The sequence below is a fragment of the Tachysurus fulvidraco genome, chromosome 12 (assembly GCF_022655615.1).
Source record: "Tachysurus fulvidraco isolate hzauxx_2018 chromosome 12, HZAU_PFXX_2.0, whole genome shotgun sequence".
In the NCBI taxonomy this organism is placed as follows: Eukaryota; Metazoa; Chordata; class Actinopteri; order Siluriformes; family Bagridae; genus Tachysurus; species Tachysurus fulvidraco.
Window position 1 is genome coordinate 18,276,644 of NC_062529.1, and position 25,070 is coordinate 18,301,713.

General features: G+C 36.4%; 1 protein-coding gene across 6 annotated transcripts in view; it reads right to left on the reverse strand.

Annotated features, from left to right (window-relative positions):
• kif6 (kinesin family member 6) overlaps positions 1-22,970 on the reverse strand; it is a 93,126-nt gene extending 70,156 nt beyond the window's left edge. For 5 of the 6 annotated variants that reach the window (XR_003444613.2, XM_027171995.2, XM_027171993.2 and 2 more), the window contains exons 1-8: positions 22,821-22,964; positions 21,422-21,531; positions 19,956-20,030; positions 12,525-12,672; positions 9,948-10,057; positions 7,096-7,225; positions 2,705-2,911; positions 1,712-1,855 (exon numbers count right to left, since the gene is read on the reverse strand). Coding sequence is in view for 5 of the 6 variants with exons in the window: in XM_027171995.2 (XP_027027796.2) it covers positions 1,712-1,855; positions 2,705-2,911; positions 7,096-7,225; positions 9,948-10,057; positions 12,525-12,672; positions 19,956-20,030; positions 21,422-21,531; positions 22,821-22,880 (984 nt within the window). In the remaining variant the exon portion in view is untranslated. Of the gene's footprint in view, positions 1-1,711; positions 1,856-2,704; positions 2,912-7,095; positions 7,226-9,947; positions 10,058-12,524; positions 12,673-19,955; positions 20,031-21,421; positions 21,532-22,820 lie in introns of all 6 variants that reach the window. The other variant, XM_047821498.1, reaches the window with a different exon arrangement.
• Between the last annotated feature and the right edge of the window lie 2,100 nt (positions 22,971-25,070).

Below are 25,070 nucleotides of genomic sequence, written 5' to 3' on the forward strand. Positions count from 1 at the left end.
TTTTATTTTATTTGAAGGACTTACAAATGCTATGTTTGGTGTTCAGGTGTTATATTCTTTGTGAATTTATTGTTGAAGCTGCAGCCTAACTATTTCAGGAAATAATAAATTCCTTTTTTTTTTTCTGTTATTATAACTGGGTGTAGTGACAACTGATTCACAGACACACACACACACACACACACACACACACACACACACACACACACACACACACACACACACACAGAGTTTAGGACATCGTACTGTTACTGTATTTTCATGTGTCCCACCACAGAGAAGAACAGACTCCTGTTTTACCTCCTTAATTTACTGTAACATAACACCAGGGCTTTGATTTAGGTTTTTTCACATTATATTGGACTGCAGTTACTTCTCCTCTCCACTAGGTGCCCACTGCACTTTTTTTTGTTGTTGAATAAATAAGTTTATGCATTGGAAAAAGAAAAAAAAAAGAATATTTTTTAAATTATTTCTTGAAATAGTTAGGCTACAGCTTCAACAATAAATTCCCAGAAATATAACACCAAAGCTCACTAATTGTGGCTCCCAAACCGTGTTCAGCACGATGCGCTACCTCGTGTAGCTAAGTGTTGATAGCATTAGCTGCAATGGACGAAAACCATCTGCTCAGTCTGTAGAGGAAAGGAAAATGAGCTCCACGGGACCAACTGATCCCAAATAGCCAGAACCAGCCCACCTTGCTCTGTGTTTATGTTCTGTAAAGCTGCTTTGAGACAATGTCTATTGTAAAAAGCGCTATACAAATAAACCTGAATTGAATTGAATTGAACCTATACAGGGTCAAAACTCCTTTTCGTTGTCAGACGCAATTCATTTTTCTTTATTTTCCCTTGCGTGTGCTTCTCTATGTCTCTCTCTCTTCGCGGGCTTTTTTCTCTTTTGCCCGCCCACCTGCACTAATTAGCAGATGCTTCCAATTGACTCATGAATCAAATAAACTTGACTGGATAATGTACACAAAGCCCCACAACATATCAGGTGCTTTAAAATGCAAAGCATCAATGTGCATTAAAACAAATAAGCGAATAACAAACAGGGCAACAAAATTGACAAAATTCAATACTGTTATCCAGACCCCTACTTTACAGGTGCTTACACAAATGTGTATATTAACCCTTTTAACCAGTAAACTGGTGTTCCCTTCCTCTGGAGGAATGAAAATTGATTTATTAGATTTTCAATCAGTATAAACAAATGAATTATTTGTTTATTCGCAAGCCTGATATAAACTTTTATGCAAGTCTGATATAAAATTAGTCAGGACACCTCTGATAAAATTACACAGAATTTGTTGAAGGTTTGATGAAGTTGTTGAAGGTATACAAATCTAGCCATTTTATTTATTTAGTTATTTATTTATTTATTTATTTTTACTATTCTTTGAAATTTTTTGCCCCAACTCTGAGTGTCCAGTGAGCCAATAAAGACTTAACACATTTTGAACTCAAAGAATGAATGAAGAATCACCTGCCCTGTCATCGTCACTTGCTGCTACTAGACATTTAGAATAATGATGGCTGAAACAATTAAAGATATGCTTTCTTCTTCTATCGAATCAGTTCTCCCTTATACTTTTGACCTTTTAAGAGATTCTAGGAACACTGCCGTATATGTGTTCATAATGAGCTCGAAGTAATAAAAAAAACAGCGAGTTAGTGAGTTGGTGTTAAGTGTCACAAAGCCTTACATCAACATTCCTCTTTTCCACTGACACCATGGCGATCATGGTGGTCATGCAGTTTCCCCCCAGACTGTCTCTGAGCACAGAGGTCATCATGGAGTTTCGGTAAGGAATGTGTGAGCGATTCTTCTCTGACAGAGCTGTGATGACCTGTAATAAAGTCATTAATATGGACATCACTGTAGTCAGTGTCTCAAAACCATAAAAATAATAAATATAATAATAATAAAACCAAAATACTAACAAAAATACAACTTTAAAACCACAGTTCTTGTTTACACTTTAAAAAAAAAAAGCAGTCCACCAGGCCTCACACCAAGTAATCACACCTTTACCTTTACTTAACATTCTCAATTTGGGTTAAAAGGATCGTGCAAATTTCCCTTACAGTCTACTCTGTTTTGGTTAAAACTCAAGATATGGGTTTTCTTAAAATCTATAATGAAATAAATATATACGTGAGTGAATTGAGACGTGTTCCATCATTTTGATTGCGTTGAAAACAATGGAGATTTAAAACGGAAAGTTCTAGATCTTGATCGCTCGTAATAATTCGATATAATCGTATTATATATGATGACATGGCAGGCACTTATTTCCAGGGATTTCAGTATAGCGTAACAGATATTGCATCATCAGGTAGGCGTGGCCTATTTGATCCTCTAACCCTAACCCTAACTCTAACCCTAACCGTAGTTTTTGGTTGTTTATTTGTTTTCTAAAATAAATCAACCTGTATGATTGTTTTGTCCTACGTAGTATGCTGGTTTTTCTGAAAGAAGGCGTTTTTCCAAGACCTCCGGAAACACGCCCACTTTACATCGTGGTAAAGAAATTCCCCTGGAATTTAGTGCCTGCCATGATGACATTTTAGTTAATATGAGTATATTAGTATGAGATTCGCACTTACAGGCCACAACAAGAAATGATCTATGTCTAAAAAATTCTGCCCAGTATTATCACAGAAAGCATTAGGAATACAGCAAGCTGATGTCTTACCTGCTCAAGGTAGTGCAGAGACAGGTTGATATACTTGGCCTCAGTGAGAATATGGCCTCCCACACCAGACTTTCCCACTCTCTCAGAGCCAGCCAGGTCCACCAAGTGCAGCTTAGAGCGACGTAATGTGGCTGATCCTGGCTCTCGGCTGCACACGTGAATGGTGAAGATGCAGTGAGAGCGTGTGGAGGCTTGATTCATTGGGGTCTAAGAGAAGTCAGGTAGAAAACATATACAGTCTAGGTAAGAACGAAAGCATGACAATAACCACATAGATTAGAAGTGCGAACAATACTTTGTGTAGGAATTGCAGTAGTTACAGCCATCAGTAATTCAGTTATAATGTAGGGATTTTGTATTTTGTACCAGCACTGCTTGACTGGTTCCACCTTCTTTCAGGGTAAGAGGCAAGTATACTAAAAGACTCTTCTCTGTTTTGGCATCAAGGTGGTGGAATGAACTTCCCCTAGAGGTTCGGACAGCTGAGTCACTGGCTATTTTCAAAGGGCGGTTGAAGACCTACTTATTCAGGAAACACTTCAATTACAGTAGCACTTCTTTCCCTATCTTTAAAAAAACAAAAACAATTTTTCTTTGTAACTTGAACAATGTTTTAAACTCATGGTATCTTAAGTACTGTATGTAACCTAGTGAGCCAGCATTAATGTATCCAATGATGGAGATTTAAGCACTTATGTACGTCGCTCTGGATAAGGGCGTCTGCCAAATGCTGTAAATGAAAATGTATGTAAATGTATTTTGTATCGTGCTGTTCTGAGACTGACTGGCATCCCATCCAGGTTCTTTTTCAGCTTTGACCCTTGTTCTAGCATCAACAGCTACAGTATGTTGCTGGAAGTGATTGCTGCTTTGTCCTGTCTCACAATTGTTTTAACCAGAAGGAAACTGAAATCCATGCTGCTAAAGCTACCTAAAGTCAAAGTCCAGCCAAACTGAAACAGAAAAGTTGGATTAGATCGTATTTTTATTTCCACAACGTTGAGCTTAGAAGAAAGGAAGCTCAGATATCGGCTTATCGGAAGATAACTGTGTGAGTGAAGAGTGAGTGAGAAAGATGAACAAAGTTAATGAGGTGCTTCGAATCAAAAAAAAAAAAGAACCATGTGTGAGGTTCCTTACATAATTCACAGATTAGAATCGATAAGCAAAATGTGTGACTAAAGACTGGTAAACTATAGTAATCTGAATAAGGTTCTTTCACTAGAGCCAAAAATAAGCAGGTCAGGTTAGGCCAAACCATAGAGACAGCAGCCTGGTTCTGTGCCAACTCAACAGGACTTTTCTGCAATGAGTAAAAGATGAGAGACTATATATAGCCTCAAATGACACATTAAAGCACATGGAATCCCCACAGCTAAATCAGATTAAGGCCTGCTGTATTTACAGCGCGATGAAACACAGGACTCTGCTGATACAGTGTATGCTTACCGACATGGTCATAAGACTTTCAAGCACTCATCTCCACTTCAATGCCCTGTTGATTTCTAGAGTCGTTGCTTTACTACAGATGCTTCATCTATCTTTATTTTTTCAGCTATCTCTCAATTTAAGTTTCATTTACATTATGTACTGACCAGCCTAGTGATATATGAGCATGTTAGTAAATGATATAGGATAATCAAGGAAAGATTTTCAGTAAACATTGTAAGGACTGTTTGGTACCAACAGCAGCAGAGACTATAAAGCTTAGGGATGAAAATTATTATTATTATTAATGGTGCTTGCAAAGCTACATTCTTACTATTGTGCATACTCTTCCGGACAAAACTTCGGCACGTAATTTGTCCCGCAGCTTTTGTCCTAGACCCATAAATAAGGTGTCAAATTGACCGGCTCATTGAGGAGACGTGTGCTATGACTTTTCTAAACGATCTGAATACTGGTACTTCCGGTACCAGGTCTCAAAATGGCCTTTTTTCCATAGACTCCCATTATAAACTTTGGAGGTTTATAACTCAGCAAGCTTTTGAACTATCTGCACCAAACTCGACCAGCTCCTTTAGGGTGAAACTCTGAACAAACTTTTAAATTGGTGTACCGACTGGCCTACCGGGGATGCCGCAGCCCCGCCCCCAAAATATGCAAAATCAAAAAACTTTTTACAACATGGACATGTGACATATCAAAACACTCACAAACAATGAGAACTTCCTCACATGTATTCTGGTCACGTCACGTCACGTGATGTCACGTGAAAATCAAAATTTAGCACTTCATGGCCATGTGACATATCAAAACACAATGAGGGGAACTTCCTCAAGAGTATTCAGATGACGTCACATGCTCGTCTCCACTAGCCTCCGAGATTTGCCATGTGCAAGCACCATTCACATTTTCTTCAGGAAATATACATTCTAGTTATTATTATTATTATTATTATAGTCTCATATATGTTTAATATTGTCCTCAGTAGTGTTTAAACCAATGTGGTACCCAACTACAAGTTTGGGTGTTTGTTCTACTAATGCATATGCACGGACCCACTGATTTAAGTGTAAACCTCACAAAATACAATAATGCACAGCTTAACATGATCTTTTTGGAAAGCTGAAGCAAGGTTAGACAGTTAATAAAATATTTCCAAATTGATTCAAAGTATGTACTCAATTTTAGTCAAAACATGATTTTTCATCCATTTGCCAAGATTTAGCATCAGGTTTTCCCCAAATAACCACAGATACTATACCCGGATGGTCTTGTATAACAAAATATCTCAAACATTTAATTTTTTTTGGCAGCATGTATGATATTAAACATTCAGTGTACTTTTTGAATTCATTCTTGTATTTAAGAGAAAACCAAAGCTCTTTTTATGCAGTATATGTACACCCACATCTGATCAGCACTACCATTCTAACTATACTGCTTAAGCTGTTAAAATATCTGGTATGTATCCAATATATAATTTTACTAAAAAAGACTTTCGGCCCATATCCTACATTACATTCATATATATTCCACCTCAACTTTCTGCACTTCACAGACCGACAGCCTTGTGGCTTTTTCCACCACAAACATCTGTGTTAAAACTGACCAAATCATGAAGAAAACAGCAGCTATCAATCTGAGCTGACAGAAACATTTATTTGTGCAACGGTTTTATTATCCTCTATTTTTTTGGATAATCCTATGAACCTCAGAGATTTAAACCACAGTCCTTGTTTACACTTTAAAAAAAAAAAAGCAGTCCACCAGGCCACACACCAAGAGCGGAGCCAAATACAGGAAGAACATCAACAAGCCACAACAATCAGCTGGACCTGGACAAAAGATCAGGGGAAAACAGAAGGGACCATGTGTGGAGCTGAACCTTGACGTTTACAAACCAGGTGGGAGATGAATAAAAAAGACTGCATTCACAGCCTGATCGAAGGGGTCACTGCCTGACCTAGTAAGGAGTGGGTGGCTAAGCCTTGTGACCCATGAGCTCATCACTTCCTCAACTGAGTGAAGGGTTAGGTAACAGTGGAGTGGTTGAAGGAGCACCACAGGTCCTTATAGTACTGGAAAAAAAACCTGAAGGAATTTTGCAACAAAAATCCATTTGGTATCAAAGCTCTTTTGGTTTCCTTAAGGTATTAAAGTGCATACAAGAAACACAAGCATTTCGAAATCAGCCAGCTTTCATCACATGACCTCTCAGTATGCTGAAATCATTGCACTATGGGGTCACTATTTGAGTTCTTAACACAGAAGTTATATTCAGATGAGACTGCAGCTGTTGTGCTTAGTTGGGATTAAATAAAATTGCTGAAGGACATGCCCAAAAAATGTACTCTCAACACCACTTAAAACACTCTTATGTAAGGAATAAAGTGGGTGAGTGAGTGGAACTGAATGACAGTGAGTGAGTGAGTGAGTGAGTGAGTGAGTGAGTAAATGTAAGGGTATGTAAGTGAGTGAGTGAGTGAGTGAGTGAGTGAGTGAGTGAGTAAATGTAAGGGTATGTAAGTGAGTGAGTGAGTGAATGTAAGGGTATGTAATTGAGTGTGTGTATGTGTGTGTGTGTGTGTGTGTGTGTGTGTGTGTGTGTGTGTGTGTGTGTGTGTGTGTGTGTGAGTGAGTGAGTGAGTGAGTGAGTGAGTGAGTGAGTGAGTGAGTGAGTGAATGTAAATGTATGTATGTGTGTGTGTGTGTGTGTGTGTGTGTGTGTGTGTGTGTGTGTGTGTGTGTGTGTGTGTGTGTGTGTGTGTGTGTGTGTGTGTGAGGTCTATCTGTAATCGTGGTAGGATGTAGGTCAGCGGAGCACTTCTGAGGCCATCATGCTGGAGAATGTTACATGATGGTGCTGGATGATGTAATATGCGGTGGTAATTCAGATTCTTTGGTGCTTATTCTGTAAAATCATGACATTTCTGTGAAATTCCCACCTCTGCAATCATACGATTGGTATCACCCATGAAAAGCAGATTCAGAGCCTCTTCTTCACTGGCTGATGGTTGTAATGACAAATTCTTGAGGTGAATATTCTGCTCTGGATCCTCCATTATTGTCACCTTCCTTTGAAAGAACAAAACATAGAACATGTAATGGTGTGTCATCAGGTACAAATTGCACAATTAAAGCCAGTAAGAGCAAAAATGTCTTGTTCAACTAAATAAATGAATACAAACAAAAGTTTTTGAAAACCTGTAGATAAAACACAGCTCAAGAAAACCCCAAAATGCGCAACTTTTAGCTTCATGTTGTGTGTAAATTAGCCTTTTTTAAGTTAACTCTTGTTTTTAAGTTAACTCTTCTTTTTAATACAAACATGTATTTGTATTTTATATATATATATATATATATATATATATATATATATATATATATATATATATATATATATATATATATATATATATATATATATAACATTCTGGAAAATTCAGAGAGTTTAGCTGAAATGTTGTTGTTTTTTCTTTTACTTTCTTGCTTACTTGATTTACTTTTAATATTACAATCCTACTGATATATTCTTATTTAAATAATCTCCAGGATATTAGGCTTGTGCAACTACCTGTTGAACATTTGACTGGTGGAACGTTCCTGATTATTTTAAGGGGGTGAACGTGTTTATTTTATAACTTGTAATGGATGATGCATAAAAAAATGGATCAAGCATGAGATATTAAATAGATTTTCTATGCGCTGTAAACCTTGTTGTATTGTATAGTGCTGTGAGATAGTTTGTACAAATGGTAGAATGTGGCTTTGTACATATGGCTTTTAGAGTTGCTTGTTGAAAAATTGCAGATGCCTGAATGCTTTCATATCGATCAGAATTGTGACAGTTTATCATTGAATATTGAGCCTTTCTGGAAAGCTGGATTAGAAAAGCCCATCTATAAGTTAAGCATACATGACAAACAAGTCTGCTTTTAATAGTGAGTGATAAAATGTGCCACCACTGCTCAGTTTCTGTAGGGTGATTCTGTCAGTGGCTCCATCCACACTGTAGTCTAAACTGTTGACACCCACAGCTTTAAATGCCTCGACAGCATTTGGAATAAAGGCATGGAGAGAAAAGAGAGAAAACAAGACAACAGTCTACTCGTGACGGTGAAATTCAAATATCTCCACGAAAGTTTAGCTTGTGTGGTCAGGAATGGGTATTGTCTATTTTCAGCAGCGCGTAATTAACGGGATGAAGGGCCTTGAGATTTGTCCCCAACGATAAAAGACGGTGAGACGAACGAGAATTTGAAAGAAGAAAAAAACATAAAGGACCAAAAGAAACACACCCATATACAAATTAAATGATTGTGCCTATTAACTACTGTAATAAATCAAAAATATAAATGAATGGCAAAAGAAAATAAGAGTGGGAAAATAAAGAGCTACAGTAAAGAGGTAAGATAACTCAGAAAGACTTCAATAAAAGGAACAATAGACAGCAGATAGATTGAGAAGCAGCTCTTAGTATGTGTATATTGCAGCCCAGAGGCACAACTAAATGAAATTTTCGGACCTGGAGTTGACACAGGGATTGTCTCTTTCAAATATTACATTTGCTGAAGTAATAAAAGCAGCCACTGTATTTACTTTTCATTTTGAAAACTATTAAGAAAAAAATTAAAAATGCATGAAAATTCAAAAAAATATGTTTCCTTTATAGCCATTTTTGGTCTCTTTAGGACGACCACTGCTGTAACTAAAGAATAAAACACAAGATGACGTGCTATTAAAGGATAAAGTGGTATAAGCAGCAGAGTGTGAAACAGAGCTACTGTTACCTTCCGCATCATAATCATTTTCCAATAGCAGTACATCTTAAAGTATTTGATTCAGTGATTTTTCAGTGAATACATTTCCTTATTTATTTATTTATTTATTTATTTATTCATTCATTCATTCATTCATTCATTCATTCATTCATTCATTTTCTACCGCTTATCCGAACTTCTCGGGTCACGCGGAGCCTGTGCCTATCTCAGGTGTCATTGGGCATCAAGGCAGTATAAACCCTGGATGGAGTGCCAACCCATCGCAGGGCACACACACACTCTCATTCACTCACGCAATCACACTCTACAGACAATTTTCCAGAGATGCCAATCAACCTACCATGCATGACTTTGGAATGGGGGAGGAAACTGGAGTACCCATAGGAGAACATGCAAGCTCCACACACACAAGGCAGAGGCGGGAATCGAACCCCCAACCCTGGAGGTGTGAGGCAAACGTACCCCCTATTTATTCGTTCATTTATCTATTTATTTATCAAAGAATGATATATTTTCTATCAGTTTAGAGTTCTTTGTTGTGCTGCACATTACAGCTATCAAAATATAGTTTCAGTTTTTCTCGGCGCTAATAAGGCAGACATTTGCAGCTTGTCATGTGACAGAAAGACCATAAAATGTAAAGTCTTCTGTCCTGAAAAAAATATTAAAGGGCCAGTTCGAAGCGTTATTTGTCAGTCCTGCCGTTAAAGAATATCAATCAACACCTTCTGACCAATCGGATTTGAGAAATCAACATTGCTGTAATATAGTGGATTTTAACCCACTTAACTAAACTGTATATAGTGTAACGCAATATGATCCTTGTTAGAACAGTGTGCCTGCAGGTTCTTGTTCAAACCCACATAGATGCCACCTGTTTGTCCCTGTTTCATCAGCTGTTCTTGGTCTTCAATCAAGTATCAGGTGTTTGTTGGAATGAACTCTGCAGCCTCTACGGCCTTTGGTTAAGAGACTGAACGTTAGCGATATACAGTAAAACATATTTAGATACTAACGGTAAGTCCTCCAGATTGGATGCTTCATGCCGTGGATCCAGAAGGTCGTATCCCACCTCATTGTAGATCTCCAGGTAGGATATGTGCGTGGTGTACACCATGCTTCTGTCCTAAAAACAATCAAAATATTTCAAGTTTTAGGATGGATGTAATAGCTTCTAAATGTAATAACTTATAAAAAAATACCAAAACACAAATGGTTTATATCACGGCTTCAAATGAGCTTTATAGATCACTAAGCCAAAACACTGCCACCACAAATGTATACAGCTGCATGCAAAGCTTTGTATCTCCAGTGGTTTCTGGATGACAAAATGAAAATGAAAATCCAAATCATATGTCAAAATCACCAGTAAGTTAGTCTTAAAAGCCTTCTTTTCATGTCCCTTTTAGTCCCCAGACCTGATTTAAAGTAGGCAGGGCATTTGTATGACATCTGGCAGAGTTTTAATAGACATGTCAAGAGAAATGGGCAATAATTTGCCAAGCAATTTTGCAGACTTAGTACAGAGATGGCAGGGTGAACAGGGGAATTTTACAACTGGAAGCAGTTCTTTCCTTCTTTTCAGAGCTTTCAGAAGCTGTTATACAGGAATATTATATTACAGAATTATAATATCACATACAGAAAGGCAGATTCACTGCTATCATTTTGTTTATCATAAAAATCTTTTTTTATATAGTCACATGACACATTGATGGCATAAAATGGACTTTTTGTCCTTATAAAACCTTGTTATTAATTATTTATTAATACACCACAGCATTGTTGAATGATCAAATCCGATTGGTCAAAAGTGTGTATATTCATTTAACAGCTATGGATGTAAGGTTTCTCTTTCTAATATGTTATCGTTTATATAGTAACAACTTCTTTTCATTGGCTTGCAAAGCAGATGCTCTATAAAACCTAAAATTAAACAGATCCTAATTTAAGAAATAAATTGTATATGTAATATACAATTGAAATGAATTAATATACAATGTAATATGTAATTGTTGATATGGTTTTCTGTAAAGAAATGTTGAACGTTTTGGAAGGAGTCTCCAGTGTCAGTGTATTTGTGACTCTCAGAGGTAAACGTGTACTGCACAGATCCTGGGTTATTATTGTTCTAAACCCAGCTTTTAAGCCCGGGTCGAGGAACGTTTCACACGTGTATATTAAAATAATTTTCAGAATCTTTTTTTTTTACTGACCCAGTGTTTTCCCTACAATGTGGTGCCAAAATTGTACAGTGCAAAATAATGCAGTATTAGATTGTTACGGCTATATGCTTAGCAACAGACACCCAATCAGCATCTGAACAGTGTGTGCATCATATCACATGCTTTGTACGATCACAGAAACACTGTCTTGTAAACAGTATAAAGTTTAACTGTAGTTTTCTTAAATTTTCCTTCCTTCCTGTGAATCACAGGAGGCTAAAAAACAAATAGGATTTAAATGTCAATATTTTGCCTCACTGGTGCAAAAGTGTGACACGATCCATCATATAAACCTGTCCCGCAGTTTATTTATCCAATCAGGGTTGTTGACACCACATACAGTATATGCAAAAAAGAAGGGCTTAGGATGTATAGTGTCAAACATGAGATTATGAATATCTATGATTAATTGTTAAGCCAAGATAAAGAATAAGCAGAAACCTGGCACGTAAAAAGCGACAACCCAGGATTCTGTTTACTTGGGGTGTACAGTCAACCAGGGTTAACTATTTCAAGTGTGAATAGCCCTGTTATGTTTACTGACATGGGAAACTTGTTACGATTTGGGGTTTCTTGGTTACAAGCTGCAAGTCTTATACACGTGAGAGTAAGGAAGTGACTGTTTACAGCTGTGTTTTGTAGAGAAGTAACTATAAATGAGCCCAAAGAACAACATGTTATTCTTTAATAAATAAAGATATATGTAATTGTTGCCAGATTGCTGTGGAATAAGCAATAGAGCACTTCTAGTCATGTTTTCAAGCACGTACTTTCATAGAAAAATAACCTTAACTTTGGGGGGCTAACAGAAACTCTGCTTTGCTTTGAGCCAAGTTCTAAGACCGTCATTGATTATTATCCTAAGCATGCCCAAGCATGCCTCATTGTAAAGTAGTCCTTTAGTCCTTACATAATTTATTACTCTATGTGTCAGTGGAACAAACATGCAAAAGTTAATTACTGGAAGAAGTATCCCCCCCCCCCCCCCCAAAAAAAAAGCATTGGAACAAAAAGATCATTAAATAATAGAAGCCAGTTAAAACGGTCTTAACTTCACGATGCTTTGAGAAAACTGGCCATGGGCCTGGATGTTAAATGAAATGTTTTTTCATTAAGATTATTTAAACAAATCATCATAAGTGTGAAAAATTGCCACAGTTAGAACACAGGCTGTTTCTAGCTGACACACAAAAGGCAATGTGAATTTAAATAATGTTTAAGGTAGAACAATAGAAAGTGGAGTATAACTAGCTAGAGCATCATCATCAGCTTCTTTAAATCCAAACTCCATTTTCTACACTTGGAATTTAGAAAAACATTCATCGATGTGTGAAAAAAATATATAACAGTGTCGATGTAGTCACTAACATGGTTGAAATGCTGATACAGATAGGACAGAGTTCTAGGAATGATTCCTCGGTCACAGTAGTGCTCAGCACCACCCGTGATGGTGAACGTCTTTCCACTGCCAGTCTGTCCATAGGCGAAGATGGTGCCATTGTATCCTGCCAGCACACTGAGGGAAAAAAAACAAAGACAATCAGTACTCAATCAAGTCCATAATGCAGTGGTTTCCACAGCTATCTGATGTGGAGCTAAGAAAATGCATACAACAATCTGTACACCTCGACTGAAAGAAACCTGGCATTCCAAATGACCAAAGGAAAAGAGTCAGAGCTCCCATAGACAAGGGTATGAGCGAAAGCAGGAGCCTTCGCATAAAAAACGATCGTAAGTTGCAAAGAGCGTTTTTGTTTTGGCGCTTCAATGGCTGTTCTGGAAATCTGAACAGCACTTGATGGCACACTGCTGAAGAATCAGAGAAATTAAATAGTAAGTGGTCCTTTTTTTTCCCGCAGACCACCAAACACCTCTTCCAACATACTGTTGAGTTCTCCCAAACAACGTGACAAAAAAAAACAAACACTTCATGATTTTCATGATTAGTATCCGTATAGGTGGTGTAATGATTACCTTGTGGGTGAGAGAATTTGGTTTTGGATCATATAGTGATGTTTAACAGAGCTCTTGGAGTGCTCCAAGATTCTTGGCTTTCATGCTGGAATCTCTGTTACTTAAAAAATCATCACATCTTCTTGATTATGAATGACAGGAAACCAATATAGGCAGAATGACATTTGGAAATAAATATGGTATGTCTTCAGAAGAAAAGAGAGTAGCATACCTTGTTTGAATCATCATTAATATCTGTTTTAAACCACCATGTTTCTCACTATCAAACAAATTCACTCCTCTGTATCATAGGTGTTAAATATACAGCCCGTAGAATAGGACTGGCCCGATCGAATTTGAAGCTCATTAAATGAATTTAGAATCTGTGTTCCAAATTAAAAGTGATTTAATGGAGTGTAACTGAAAAAAAGAATAAGTTTTAATTCAACACTTTTTTCCAGAGGCTAAAAAAATGGAATTTGAACCTGTTTTGTTTGTGACCAATAACTCACAATTACTCATAGAAAAGTTCCACTCTCTCACTCACTCATTTTCTACCGCTTCTCCGAACTTCTCGGGTCACGGGGAGTCTGTGCCTATCTCAGGTGTCATCGGGCATCAAGGCAGGATACACCCTAGACGGAGTGCCAACCCATCACAGGGTACACACACACTCTCTCATTCACTCACACACTCCGGACGATTTCTAGAGATGCCAACCTACCATGCATATCTTTGGACCGGGGGAGGAAACCGGAGTACCCGGAGGAAACCCCGGAAGCAAGGGGAGAACATTCAAACTCCACACACACAAGGCGGAGGCGGGAATCGAACCCCCAACCCTGGAGGTGTGAGGCGAACGTGCTAACCACTAAGCCACCGTGCCCCCAGAAAAGTTCCAAAAAAACCAAAAATGGTTTGTTAGTTTATTTATTTACAAAGAAAATTTCTACTTTAAAATAAATGGTGATATTAAGCCCAAATTGAAGGTGTTACCTTAAACCACTAAAATTCTGTGTAAGGTTATCCCAACAGGGTAAAACATCTCACATTGAATGCCAACAGTGTTCTGACTCTTGTGGCAATAAATTAATTCACTTGTTTATAATGATTGAAAACGTCTGATATGTCGATTTCCATTCTGCCGGTGGAACGGAACAGCAGTGCAAGATAAAAAAAAATTGACCCTCTAATCATGTAAAGGTCTAATTTAAGGGTCTATGGTCTAATTTAATTCTATAATCATGATTCTATCCACTGTTACTGCGGTGCTCTTATGATTCATTGTGAAACTAAATACAGCAAGAATTATATGGTGTTGTTTTTTAAATGTCAAAAATGTATGTCAAACATGTTATGTTTTACCAAATTCCCATTAAAGGTCAGAATGTGGTCTGGCAAATTTGAAAGTTAGCGCTATTTTAGTGTGCTTGATTCACATAACCATCATCTTTAGTTTAATGTCAACCAGACTGGAAGAACTTGACACAAGTGGAAAAAACGAAACCAAGGAATGTGTAATGGAATGTATTTCTGAAAAACATGTATAAAGAGCCACTTAATGGAAGCTTGATGGAAGCTGTTTGTCTTTATGGAGCAAATGGTCATCACGTTACTCATCCACAAATCATTGAATCCAGCTAGTCTGGGCTATAAAGAATGAAAATGTGGAGTAGATAGACTGATGTGTTGAATTCCATGAAGAGTTTACAAAAGCCATCTGGTTGATTTTATGAAGCCAGAAATAATGCTTACCAAATATTAGCTAATATGTGTTACATACATTTTACAGTAAATATCTTTATCTGGAGAGACTTACAGAAGTGCTTTGTTGTCTCCACACAATTAGTACAAATAGATCAGGGTCTATGATTTCATGATATCATTATTTGTCTACATGTAAGTGTACACGTTCGTCTTCCTCTGGTTAGGTTTGCACCTCTAAGTTCTTACAGACAGCTTCACAGACATAGCACAAGAGAGCCAGAGATACAGGCGGGAATAATCATAGCAGACTGACACTTCAGACTGACATTCAGACTAGGCCGAGACTCTGTCTCTAGCTCACGCAGACTCAAGTCTCCTTAGAGAACTCAGTCTCAGCACACGCCTACAAACCATTTCAAGAATCTACACCCCTTTGACTGACTCCTCTTCAGCTCATCTCTTGTGTTAAGGTTTCCTTCCCTTTCCAGGTTCTAAAAGCATTTTTACACACACATATCCCTGTGAGTCTTAACCTTGTGTACATAGACAACAGAAAAGTCCAGTAACGGACACATCATGCATTGATTATTAAGATTAATATACAGCTTTTGTTCTCTAAAATATTTTATAGTCGCTGCCTAGTTCAAAATTAAAACAGAGGCAAGTCTACAAAGGGAAAGAGCCTTGCAATCACCAATCACTCATCAAAGTCCACCACAAGCCACAGTCAACTGGATGCTCCATCCTTCAAGACAAAACAAAGACATTCATCAAGACTCTTTCTTTGTCCTGGCAATCGGATGGAGGAATGAACTTCCCCTGGCTGTCCGAACAGCAGAGTCACTTCTTCACCAAGAATTTCACCAAACGAGCACCAAATCTATATAAAAATTATTATTTACTTAAAATATCTTCTTTGCTCGGGGTGGCACGGTGGCTTAGTGGTTAGCACGTTTGCCTCACACCTCCATGGTTGGGGGTTCGATTCCCGCCACCACCTTGTGTGTGTGGAGTTTACATGTTCTCCCCGTGCCTCGGGGGTTTCCTCCGGGTACTCTGGTTTCCTCCCCCGGGCCAAAGACATGCATGGTAGGTTGATTGGCATCTCTGGAAAATTGTCCATAGAGAGTGAATGAGAGTGTGTGTGTGCCCTGTGATGGGTTGGCGCTCTGTCCAGGGTGTATCCTGCCTCGATGCCCAATGACGCCTGAGATAGGCACAGGCTCCCGGTGACCCGAGAAGTTCGGATAAGCAGTAGAAAATGAATGAATGAATGAATGAATCTGCTTTGCTGTACTCACTGTCAATGTAAAAGGACATACAATTGCATACAGTTAATGTAAATCTTTGTTTACGTCTATAAACAGGCTCGATAATGAAAATCATCTCAAATTTTATCCAGTATTCTTGTTGCTGTGCATTTTTGTTGCTCGCTGACAAACAAGCACATGTAATTGTCTTTTGGAAAGCCAAAAGTTCACGGGCTATTTCAGGTTTTAAGTATACTAATTCTCAAAAAATCGGTCAAATGAAGCTCTGCCCTGAGACATTCCTCATAAAGTGTGTGTCCTCCCTTCTTAATGGAAATTTCTAAATGAAAATAAAAAAAACTATAACTCTCCAGTCTGGTAAGATCGAAGGGCGAAGTCCTGCTGCTTTGACCTTATCCCATGTCGTCATGTTAATTAAAGGTCTTTCAAACCACATAAAGGGTGGAGTTTTAAGAATACTCCAAACTGAGATTATGAGTAATGCAAGGGAGTGCATTACTACTTTTATTATAGTATGAAGGACAGAATTTGTTTCTTAATGTCATGTTTTTCCATCACATTTTTGGATGCTGGCAAACGTTTGCATCCTGTATGGGTTTTTTTTAAGAGAAAAAAATAAATAATGTTCTACAAACCTGCAATTTATCAACAAATAAAAAGTTTTAGGGGAAAAAAATGTAAAAATGAATTGTGGTTGTCTCCTGCAAGAAGACAGCAATACGGTCTCCAGACATTTAAACAGGCCCTGTATTATTGAGTTTTAACGGATTTGTACTGTATGTTAAGGAAAAAGGATTCTCTGACAGAGAGAGATTAGTGAGAACAGAGATATTGAGAAGAATCCAAAGCTAAATATTAATGACTAAGAGAATCTAAATGTTAATAGATGGAATCTAGAGGCATAAATGTGAGCACATAAGTTACCAGGAAAAATATAGAACTGAATTTCACTAATAATATATAAACATACACTTCTTTTTTGGATAATGAAGACTCAACTTTTACACATATATACACTATAGTGCAGTCCCATATAGTTTATTCCCCTGCATTGAAAAATAAACAAAATAAAGTAAAAAAAAACAAGAACATTATACATGAAGGTTTTCCTCAGAACTTTTGTCATAGTCACTGGTAACAAACTAATCATCTTATGTGTCCAAGCACTGAATTGAAAACCTTGGGCCTGCACCATAAAATGAGCTCATCATCATCATCATCATCATCATGAAATGGTATTTTCCATCATCAGACAATTCACTGTGCTTTGAAATTCCAAGTCTGTCAATATGATGAAAAGATGGAAATGCCAAATGGATGGCAGGCATGGCATCGCATGTGGGGTAAATGTCTCATGTAGTGGTTGGAGTACAAAAACAGGCCAAAAATCACAGCTTTCCATCATTACTGTCCATGTACCGAGTCGGCCCACAATGTGAGTCATGAAGCTTGTGTGGTCCAAGCCCAAGCCAGAACCATTCACAAAATAGCAGCACATCGATTTATATAAACCGTATAAAAATATGTTTTAATTTCTATCTATCTATCTATCTATCTATCTATCTATCTATCTATCTATCTATCTATCTATCTATCTATCTATCTATCTATCTATCTATCTATCTATCTATCTATCTATCATTTTCTTCTTTTTTTTCTTTTTTAAGTGATCTAGTGAACAACACTTGATGAAAAATGGATTTGGTCTAAAATGGTAAAAGCAGAAACGTCAGACACCATTTAGATCGCAGTTAAATTAAGAAATAGAGTATTGCTGTGGAGAAACTGGAGAAACTGAAAAATAGTATGCATTTTCCCAAAAGCAATAATCACATAAATAAAATAATCACATTTAATCAACACAAATTCCCCACATCCACACTCCAAAATATAATGGAATACCTTCCAGAAGTGCAGATGTTATTATAACAGTAAAGGGGACTAAATATGGAAATATACTGATGTTCAAAAAGCATGTGTCATTTATCCAGAAACTATTATCTTTTAACTATTAAACTATTTTATTATTACGTCTGCGATTTATTTACAGTTCAGAAACTAAAAGCATACCTAAAAATATGTTTCACTTTTATATGCATCTATAAATGAGGTGTTTAAATGGTTTATTATTACTGGAAGAGTTGATTCATTAGAACATAATTATCCAACAAACTTTGTAAATGATCAGCGTATTATATTTTAGACCAGGGCTAATCGATTAATTTGTCAAGGGGGACCGTTCATGAAAAGCATCCCAAAGGACAGGCTGGAGAGAAATGGCTTACAATATGAGCGATGACACAACAACAATATAGGAGCCCATATGTAGAATTTTTGCAGTATAAGTAATTTTTGGGGAAGTCATGGCCTAATGGTTAGAGAGTTTGACTCCTAACTCTAAGGTTGTGGGTTCGAGTCTGGGGCCGGCAATACCACGACTGAGGTGCCCTTGAGCAAGGCACCGAAGCCCCCCCAAAGTTTACAGTATGAAAAATAACATTGTTTCATGGTATTTTTTGTCAAAATATATTATGTTAGTATGACTAAATCTCAATAATTGGCAAACATTTAGGCTGCCTTTTAATGGGAGAAATGACATTTTTTTAGATTTAGCTATAGCAGTGAAATCGAGTGTGTATGTTGTTAGCACAATACACAAACAGTGGTGCAGGGGCTGGGCTGTGAGGGATGTGTGATTAATTACTCATTTTAATGACATACATGTGTAAGAATGACGATTCACAGGTGTAAGTAGAGCTAGGGTAGTAGAGTAGGGTTAATGCTGTTTCACTAAATTTTCCCATTTTTCCAGAGAAGAAATGAACAGAAGAAATTATACAGACAAAAGTTCTCATCTGTCATCGTCCTGCAGTCATCGTGTCTCACAGGAGAGGCTGCTCATGTCACTCGACTAACGTCACGTGGAACAGACACGAGTCGCTTCATAACTGCTGTGCTCTGTTGTGTGACTGAACTGAATTTATTCTAGAGATGTCTTTTTCACACTAGGCCACATGAAGGGCTGAAACAAATTACCACAGACATTATGACGTTTTGCCACCACATTTGTTCTGAAGAAATGTCAAAGCTTGTAATAAGCTAATTTTGGAGAAACCCTGATTTTATATTTCTGATTCTATGGATGTTGTTATATGATCGATGCCATGAGGGAATGTTCATGTTACATTTAAGACTTTATGCACATCTCCATTTCTGTATGTTCTTGACCTTCCAACTGCTATGAAGACTATTATATGAATGTCATAAACATACAGAAATGTAAATGCCCCATATAAAAAAAAAAAGGCAAGTGATTGTCTGAGTGTTTACTATTATGGATGCCATTTTACACCCTGTATGAATAATTTCTCAAGTTGTTCATTCATGCAGGTTTCCTGAATACTCACTAAATACTTTATCTCTTTTCCACTAAATTTTTCAGCAAATTTTTTTCCAGTGTTCTATCTCTCACAACAAAGCATTAGTCCTTTCCCTGTTGTACAGTATAATAAAGCAGATTTTATACATCAGAAACTTTCCCCAATCCAAATCAGTGGATAACACAATGAACAATCAAGCATTGTATATAAATATGTACATGTACAATAATTCCAAATTTTCCATTTTTATGTGCAACATATTTATCACATTTAAAAACACATGACACTTGAGCTACAGCAGGCTGTGCTGCTCAATCCAGGCTTAGTTTTTCTTCTTACACTTGAAAACTATTGCTATTGTCTGTGTACATGTACACTAACATTTAAATATGACTCTTTTTTGGACTTGGAGATTAGTGATAACGATACAAAAAACCAACATAACAATCAGACGTTTGTTTAGCTACAAAAAAACAAGCTTTACTCACTTATCAGCCACAGGTTTTGCAATTGCCTCAAAGATTTCCTCTTGCTTGATATTTTGATCAAAAACTTTCTGAAACCTATTGAGAGAGAAAAAAAACAACAACATGAAAACCCATGATTGATTAAGATTTAAACCCATTTTCATTTGGGTTGTGATTTGAGAAAACGAGTAAATATCAGAATTCAACTGCCTGATTGTTAAACCCTTGTAGTAAAACATTTATTAGGTATGTTACTGTAGGATCAAGAAGTAAAGGTGGAAGTAAAATAAAAATTTGGACTAAAATTCGAATCACAGTGCGATTCAAGTCTCCACTCTGATTGGTCAGAAGACGCTTTAGTAATTAAGTGATCAGTACGACATGATTGTGAGTCTTATTACATGTATACAACAGTTCTAGAAACAACAAAGTAATTAACTCATATAAATGTATATTATTAAATTAATTTATATTTTACGAAACTGACATTTCAGAAGCAATATTTATAACCTGCAGTGTACTTAGATAGTAGTTTCAATGTAATGAAGTATTGCTAGAACTTAAATTTTATTGATAGAAACTTAGATTTGTTCAAGCTACAAGAAAAAAAGGGTCATATTAATACACTCTTTCTATGTTTCTATAGTAACAGAATGAATTTGTTGATGATGTTTAATGTAAGGTGATGTTTCATTTATCATGACTTTAATTTAACATGATTTCACAATGACTGTTTATTCCTGCTGTAAAATAAGTTTTAACATGGACTAGCTTGTTCTGCGAGCATTCCTCAACACTAAATGTAGTATGTAGTATGAAAAGTCCCATTGTTATTGGAAAGTAATCAACTTTGAGGTGGTACCAGTTATTCTGCTTCACATTAAGCCACGTCACATTATTCTGTTGTTCATTATTTTCCTTTAACAGCATATCCTGTTGGGTTATATAATTAAATATTTTGCAGCTGATCTTCAAACAATCGAAGCAAATGCTTTTATTTGGGTTTTATACAAATATGTACAAATTTGAGCAATTTTATTTATCCCTCAATTCAATTACATTCTATTCTATTCTATTCTATTCTATTTTATTCTGTTCTATTCTATTCTATTCTATTCTATTTGTATAGAGCTTTTAACACTGGACAATATTTCTGTATTGCTGATATTGGACAATTGTTTGACCCGATCTCATTGTGTTTAAATTAAGAGACTTTTAAATGATACTTCGATTAGATTGATAAAAAAAAACTCTTAATCCTCTAACTGAATCATCCATGAGCAAAGATTTGGGAAGTCTGTTTAAACATCGTCTAACTGGGTGACCGCACCAATTATCCATTAATGTCATGTCCAAATATAAATCTCGCTGTGGAAATACAAGAGTATCTGTCAACTCATTTAATTGTACCACTGACATTAAATTCATGGAAGCACAGTGAATATGAATGGTGTTTTATCTGCAATGTGAGAAGTTGGGTATTTCACCGAAATCTGTAGCTCTCTCTCTTGTTATTGATGAAGCCGTCTGCAAGATCCCTCGGAACTACGAACTCCAGGCTGCATCCGCTCTGTTCCTCATTATCCACAGAGTACACCTGGAAAGAGCAGTGCATGCAAAGCTTCAACATTCGAGAGAACAGAACAATTTCCCACATGCTACACATCAGTGCCCCACTGCTTTAAGAGCAGCGGGTACATACTTGTGCTTTTAATACACTGAACGCAGAAAAGAATGTAATATATTACGTACGACCTGCATACGATATGGTGGTTTTTCAGGTTCTTTCTCTCTGACATGACTATCAGAGAGTCTGCTTGTGTTCAATATTATTATTGGATATGCTAATAAAGTGGGAATAGGAAAACATAATTTGTACACCAAATACACCAAAAATACGTCAGTTACATTATATTATCTGTGATATACATGTTCTTTTAGTTTTTTTTAAATCCCAGCTCTCATAAACATGTTAGCATCCCTAACACGGCCAAAGTGCTTTGCATAAGTATTCACCCCCTTGAATTGGCCCATATCTTGTAGTGTTACAACCTGGTACTGACAAGGACTTATTTTACATGTATCTATACAGGAAAAAAAACACAAGAAGATAATCCATACATTTTGCAAAACTGATAACAAATAAAAAAGAAAGTTCTGAATGTGTAATTATCCACCCTTGTTGCTGTAAAACCCGTACATAGTACTGGTGCAACCAGATGATGTTATATCTTACCAAAAAAAAAAACACTCCTGAAATGCCACAGAGTTTGTAAGAGAAAATAAATAAACAAACATCATTTAAATCATGGCCCAACCACAATTCTGCATACAGGAGGCCATTTCTGTTTATAGTAATAGCCATATATTTTGTTTATAGCACATATCCTTCTGTAAATTTCAGTTTATAGTAATAGCCATCTGTATATTATGTTCATAGTACACACACATCTGTAAATTACTTCTATATTACCACTTTATTTAAATCTTGTAAACACTGTACATCCTGCACTTGCTGCTATTGCACTCTGGTTAAACCTAAACTGCATTTCGTTGCCTTGTACTTGTACATGTGTAATGACAATAAAGTTGAATCTAATCTAATCTAATCTAATCTAATCTAATCTAATCTAATATAATCAACTATGAGGTTTAGAGGCAGAGAAGCAATCAACAAACTGTGAATACTTCACAACCGCATCACAAGATGTACTATTAGAATGAGTAAATATTGTGATAGAGTAATAATGATGATGTTTTTGTTTTGCCTGTACGTATAGCAGAATTGACAACAAAGCTGACTCTGACTCTTTGACTCTGTCTGACTCTCTTTTTCCCCTCTCTATTTTTCTTTACTTTTCTATGCAATGAGGTCACGTTACTCACCGTGGTTGCTTTATTTGATGGTTTAACCCGAGCAAATATCTGTATAGTCTGCTTCACCATTCTCACCCTCAGCCGCTCACTTCTGATCACTTCCTGTTTGACCGTTGCTAGGTGACGGAACGCACGTGCTAGGTGAATGTCAGATGATTGGCTTACGCCTTATCAGGGGCGGGGCATACACAGCTGATTGGCTAACAGAACGGTCGTTTGTTGTCATAATTATTTATTGTTTTTAGGCACCGAATTAATGCACATTTCGGGGTAACAGTTGTTTTTTGTTTTTTTATTTTTTTAGGCTCTCAGAGTTCACTCTAATTTCTGATTAACTTCAACTGAACTGAAATTGCTTCCAAAATCGGACAGTTTTTTGCGTTTACGTGTAATCCTGTGAAATTTCTGGAAACGTTCCACAAGTCGCATCTTCAACAGGAAATGACGTCATCTGATTTTCCTAAAGTTTGTGTGGGGAAAAAAGTTCTTTTCTTTTTTCTTTTTTTTTTCTATAAATAATAAAAATAAATACAAATAAATAAAATAAAAATAACTCACTTTGGTTGATTAGCTAAATGCAGCCAATATTAAAAAAGTATATCTAAATTTATTTACATAATTTTATTTTTTTTTTAAATAATACCCATCCAAGTATATATATATATATATATATATATATATATATATATATATATATATATATATATATATATATATATAATTTATTTTTATTTTATTTTTTTAATATTGCACTACAATCATTGCTTAGTTACAGCCAAATCCAAAATATTTGTGCACCATCAAGATAAAATCATGAAGACAAAGGCATGTTCCTTCATATCCTGTGCAGGTTATGAATTCTCTCATATCTGTAGTCCTGCCCCCATTTCTGACTCCTTTCCTTACATCTTCTACAGTGACATTCTGCTACTACTTTTTATTCTTTTTAAACTATTTACTTCAGAAGTGATACAATCCCCTTACCACTCAGATCTCATGCAAAAGTTGGCACTCCTGCATGACCACTAACAAGCACAGTATAGTCAATCCGTCTGACCATAATGGATCAAAATGTAACCCTAAAACTTTATCCACTTAGAGACAAAATGTTTTTATATAGTCTACACTTACACCTAAAAAATACAATATCTTTTGAAATAACAATATCAAACAGCGGTTCTTTGACCTCACGGTCTGAATGGAATTTGATTATAGATGCTTAAATCCTATCTGATGTGCTGCTGATCTGCTAGTATATAGGGAAGAGACAGAAAGGCAGAAAGTGAGAGACAGAAAGGCAGAAAGTGTGTGAGAGATAGATAGACAGATAGATAGATAGATAGATAGATAGATAGAGAGAGAGAGAGAGAGAGAGAGAGAGAGAGAGAGAGAGAGAGAGAGTTTCCCAGTTTATTATTGGGATTATTGGGAGGAATAAGGATGTCCTTCCACTTCTTGTGATTAAGACTGCATCTATAAAAGATTAACATAATTATTTTAAATGATGGAGGGCTCTTAAGAAACAAAAGTGCCTGAACAGTTTACTAATTTTTAGTCATTATAATTTCAGTCCTTTTGTTATGCACAGAATTGAGTCAGGAGAAGAAAGTACTTATGTACATTGAATCATGATATTGCGATGCATTCTTATCTTGATGGTATTCATAGACACTGACCTAGTATTTTTGATGGACACTATAAAACATTCCTGTATGTCAATCTTCACGAAGGGTGTCTGCTACATGCTGTAAATGTAAATGTGAATGTCTGTAATACTACCATGAATTTATTTAGTTACCATATACTTTACTTATATCACAGTACTGTTGAATTCTCAAAGCTGATTGGTCAATATGATATAAGGCCAAGTACAGTTTTAGATTAATGCACCCTTGCAAATGTGTTATCAATTCTATAGTAATAACATATACAAATCATGTGTAATTGCTAATATTGTGATTTTTCAATGTGCTAATATTATGATTTTTCTGGGAGGAAATGTTTTCAAAAGGAGTCTCCAGTGTCAAGGTGATTTGAACAGTTAGCCTTTTGTTGTTATTGTTGTCCTTCAGATGCTATCTGATCTGTGTTGCTACACCAGATGTGCTGAACCACATATTTTAATTTGGCACATTTACTCTATTTATTTATTTATTTTTACACCAGATGCCCATCCTGATGCAACCCTCCCATTTAATCAAGGCTTGGGATCTGCACTGAGAGTTAACATGAAAGTGGTTGGGTTGGTGGTTGGGTTGG